The sequence below is a fragment of the Anneissia japonica genome, unplaced genomic scaffold (assembly GCF_011630105.1).
Source record: "Anneissia japonica isolate Jap-2015-1 unplaced genomic scaffold, ASM1163010v1 scaffold288281_len48281_cov169, whole genome shotgun sequence".
Lineage (NCBI taxonomy): Eukaryota > Metazoa > Echinodermata > Crinoidea > Comatulida > Comatulidae > Anneissia > Anneissia japonica.
This window is the reverse complement of record NW_022730157.1, coordinates 39,601-44,624: the sequence shown is the minus strand read 5'-3', so window position 1 is coordinate 44,624 and position 5,024 is coordinate 39,601. Positions and strand designations below refer to the sequence as shown.

Sequence of the window (5,024 nt, the reverse complement as noted above, 5' to 3'; positions counted from 1 at the left end):
ACTGTTACTTGGGGATCAGAACTAAATGCTGAACCTCAATTTAAGTACATTTGGTCATGGCCAACTCAATACTTTTTTCATTTGGCATTTACCACAGTGCCCTTGTTTCTGACTAAATGTCTGAGTCTGCCCCATATTCTTATTATGCAGTAGGCCAGCTTATGCCAAGAAGAATCAGAATCTGAATATTGAATAATTGTGTTTGTGTAAGTAGTGCATAGGTCTACAGTACTGTAAGCAAATTTTAAAATACAATGGATGATTAAAACATTTTAATTTTTCAGGTATAATACTTTATAAGGATGACAAAACATCATAAATCGATTTTAGCTGTGGTTGATGAGATAGTCTCTTATTCATCAGTATGTTCTACAAGTGATGAATCAGGTTAGAATTACATCTACAGTAATTTTGCTTTTTTTATATTTTTAATATTTTACTTTATGTGTATTTTTTCTTAAACAATTATCTATGTAAAAAGACACAAGAAACATGAGTGGGTTTATTTTCCAGTGCATTATTTATCATGCATAGTAATAGCTACCCAGTACTCTAAACTCATAATCTAATTGTGACCCACCATAAAACCAAACAGAGAAATAGTGACCCAGGGTTTCTATTTAGAATTTTTATAGTAATTTAATGATGACATGAATAAAAGACATTTACGTTCATGTAGGTACATCCTGCAAAGTAGCTAATGGTCCGTAAGCGCAGGGTAACAGGGGCGGTATGAACCAGTACATTGGGGTAACCCTCTACTTGGCTCGAAAGATGTACTGAGTTCCTTAAAGTGCACATGAGCCAATTGTGTACGCTGAGAAGACACGTTCCACCAGCAGAACCACAGGCGAGCGTACCATTTGGACCAGCGCCAATATTATGGCTGGTTGCAATGCCTCTGCCTTAACCGCTTGGCCATTCGACTCACTCAATCTAAATCCATTGTTGTGCACAATTATTTTTAAAGAATTTTTGAAGTTTGCAAGAAATCAGGAAGATTGTCGGCTGAAATGGTTGAAATCAGAAGAAGCAAATCGTATGTTACAAGAACGTATTTTTCAACTACAAGCAGAGAAAGAGGCATTAGATGTAAAATTGAAACATGCAAGGTAACTGTATCATATTGATGATCAAAGATTTTTGTTTAGAGTACATCAAGAAAAGAGTATGTACATTATCTATAGTGTTTTTCCTGCTTATCATTCTAATCATAATTTTTTGGTGGCATTTTATGTAATGTTGTCTCAAAAGTTTAAACAACTTGGTGCACAAATGTTGCTAAGATTTAAAAAAATGGGTGTGGCAAATGTTTTGTTACACATTGTGTGACATGATGAATCTTGCTGGTATACCTAATTATATTCTGAAATATTACAGAAAAATGTTTTCACACAGAACCATGTAATACCTATGTATTAGATTGATAAAATTTAGTTAATAATAATAAACATATGAATGAGAGATGATGCTACTGTTATTTTGTATGTCTAAATAAGGAAATACTGGTTGAGTGCCAGTGGATTTACAAGTCAAAATCTGGCCTAAAAACATATTCTTGCTTGTATGAAATAAAAATTATATATCATAAACTCTTTCTTTATAATTAATCTGTGTACAGTAGGTGTGAAAAGTTACATAATCGTTTTAATCTACCTTTTGGTTTCAAAGCTTTTAGTGCACAATTTTTTCAGTTACAAGCATTATTATTAGTAGCCTGGTTCTCAAGAGAGCCCTAGTATCCGGATCGGGAGCTAACCGATAGCGCTAACCGTTAGCGCTAACCGTTGGCACCTGCGTGAGAACGCCTGATCGGTTAGCGCTAACTGTTGGCGGTATCCGGATACGCTAATAGTTAGCAAGCGCTATCGGTTAGCAAGTTGAGGGCATTTCTATCATCAACCAATCACATGTACGTGTTTACAATTTCCAGTTTCTTATTGGCCAGTGATTCGATCATCATATTGTTGGTATCCGGATGAGGATTTTCTAGCATGGACGCACGGCATCTAACGGTTAGCAGGATCCGGATCCTGCTAACCTTTAGCTGCCGTGTGAGAAAAACATAGCCAACATGAATGATAAATGTATAGCATTTTACATTAAAGCAGTATTTGTTAATCATGTTGTGTGTTACAGAAATCAAATTGACATAGAGATGCAGAGAAGAAGGAAAGCAGAAACTGGACAAGAGGAACTGGTAATTGATTTTGTATTAAAAATTTACATATCTAGATTCACATAGGCCTAACTGTAAAAAAATATGCCAAGGCCAAAAATATTTGTTGCATTGCCCAAGAAGTGCCATTTGGAGACAAAATTTACAAATCTTGATTCACATATCCCTACTGTAAAAAAATTATGCCAAGGCTAAAAATATTCTTTGCATTGCTCAAGCAATGACATTTGGAGATGGGTGGGAAGGGATAAACATAAAAATAAAATGCCTCATCAATGCCTAAATTTAACAAGAGGTACTGATAATTGATTTTGTATTCAAAATTTAGAAATCTTGATTCACATAGATTGATTATTGTTGCTGTGTTTGGTACTGTAGTATTCAAAATGCCAATTGTTTACAAGTGCTTATGAATAGATAGGTAAAATTTTGCTTTCAGTTGATATTAACCCTTATCATGTCGTAGGCGCAATAGTGTGACAGCGAAAAATTTACTGTTGAATGCCCTAGGCGCACTAGTGCGACACATCCTCTATACTGTCTATCATTCTGATGCTCATTTGTTTTTGTATCCGGGTTACTTACTCTTTGAACTTCTTGAATAAACAAAAATCTTTACAACTTTTATTGAAAAATAGTTTATAAATCAAACAAAAATGTCAACTTATTTTTGAAAGTTTCACTATGGCCGCGCAGCTGCGATATACAGTACTGTGGAACGAGCCATACATGATGTTTTTGATGATAATAGTGTGGATAGAGACCAGGAACATTTTTGTGTAATTATAATTGTGTTTCTGTAGGCTAGTGAGAGTGATGAGAGTGATGGTTATGATAGGGAAGAAGCTAATATCGCCGGTGGTGCAGCGGGGACGAGGTAGGTCTAGGGCCTAGCCTAGGCCTAGATGAAGTTAGGCCTAGCCTAGCCTATACAAAGAACTAGGCCAAATTGGATGGCGGAAACGGAACATTTCCCTGATTGTAAAACAATTTTTCTTTTACAAACTAGTATCACATATAGAATATATGTGCTATGAGAATTATTTTTTTTATAATAGTTTTTTGTTTAGAGTTACTAAGAGAGATACTAATTTCTGCTGTGTAATTATGTAGTTTTGTAAAAGTAATTTGGCATGCTAGAATGTCATGCACCAGCGATTTTCAGCATGATAAGGGTTAAGATTTATGATAAGTATATACAGTATTAAGTACTCTTGACTGAAGAAAACTCAATGCCATTTGGGATACAAAATTACAGTATCATGATTTTCAAATGTTTAAAAGGTTACACACCCATATATCTGACATCAAATTTTATCTTCAACAATAGTACTTATACTGAAGGAACACGTAGCCAAACAAATAACAATCTATTCATCCCTTGGATAGTCAAGGAAAATGGACTTTTCTTTACCAGGCAACAAAAATGTGGAATGAACTTCCTAATGAATTAGAAATTAACTTTCAAAATATGTCGTCGCATTCATTCAGAAACAATATTACTACATAAATGTATTTCATTGACTCTTCTCTTGCTTGCTTTATATTTTTTGTGTGTATTTATATATTTATATTCTTTTAATTCTTTGTATTGTAAACTGTACCACTTTTAAAAATCAGTGTAATAGTACTGAAAGTGCCTGCAGTATAAAGAAAGAATAAATAAATTTTAAAATAAATAAATACGCCTACTGTAAAAAATTATGCCAAAGCCAAAAGTATTTGTTGCATTTCCCAAGAAATGTTATTTGGAGATAGAGTTGGAAGATATAAACATAAAAAAAAAAAAGGCCTCATTTCATTTCCTTTCATTTATTCGTCTCAAATTTCATCTCAATTGGCAATAAAGGAAACAGCAAAAGTGAACTTAATCACTGTCGAGTGGGGGCCTTCACAAGAAATAACCAAATGCTTACAGAATGTACATTTAAGAAAATTATATAAACACTAAAAGTTAAAAATTTAAGAAGTTCAATAGTAAAATAGGCATAATTTAAAATATTTAAAGTATTAACATTTTCAGATGATTAAAATAAAATTTACTTTAAAATTTAAATGTACAATGCTTAAAAGGTATATTAAAAAAATAATAATAAAAGCAATTAGGCTGTTCATCTCCATAGTCAGGTCGGCTAACAGAGAAGAAAGTTAACAATTGTAAAATTCTATAGTAAAATAAGCATAATTTTAAAGTTTGGCATTTTAAATATTAAAATTTTCAGATGATTCAATAAAATTTACATTACAATTTCAAATTGCAAATGCTAAAATGAATATAAAATATATCCAAGCAATTGTGAGCTATTCATCGCCATTGTTAGGTCGGCTAACTGAGAAGAACTTCGGCAAGACTCATCAATGCCTAAATAACAACATGGTTTTATGAAAACATTGAAACTCTATATTTTTTTTTGTTTTTAACCTAGGATCGGCAAATCTGCCTAATCAGAGAGTTGTTGGGAGATGGTAAACTTAACACTTTAAATGACAAAGAACGAGAGAGTCTAGCTTTCCTTAATGGCACAGCTTATCATCAGAATGGCACACCAGTACGGAGATTGTCGGCTATTGATGAATCTGGTGATTTGCTTTCTCCATCTGATATTAGTTATGATCATACAGAAGATGATCTTGATTCTTCTTGTCTAAGAGGTGGAAAGAAGTGGCGTAAAGACTACCCTCAAACAAGAAAGGTTGGTTAACAGAAAAATTTAAGTAACTATTGCAAATAATAATGGAACAAAATAAGATGACTTGTAACTAGGTTACTATTGAGGTTATTTTGTCCATCTGCAAATCAGTCATCAGAAAAGTTTGAATAAATATCTTTAAAACTCCCTTGATG

At 33.1% G+C, this 5,024-nt stretch overlaps 1 protein-coding gene across 1 annotated transcript in view; it reads left to right on the top strand.

Annotated features, from left to right (window-relative positions):
• Nucleotides 1-275: 275 nt before the first annotated feature.
• The window catches only part of LOC117114786 (rac GTPase-activating protein 1-like), a 42,241-nt gene continuing 37,492 nt past the window's right edge, over nt 276-5,024 (top strand). The window contains exons 1-4 of the mRNA XM_033258482.1: nt 276-387; nt 971-1,112; nt 2,140-2,200; nt 4,606-4,876. Coding sequence (XP_033114373.1) covers nt 303-387; nt 971-1,112; nt 2,140-2,200; nt 4,606-4,876 — 559 coding nt within the window. The 5' untranslated portion in view covers nt 276-302. The remainder of the gene's footprint in view (nt 388-970; nt 1,113-2,139; nt 2,201-4,605; nt 4,877-5,024) is intronic.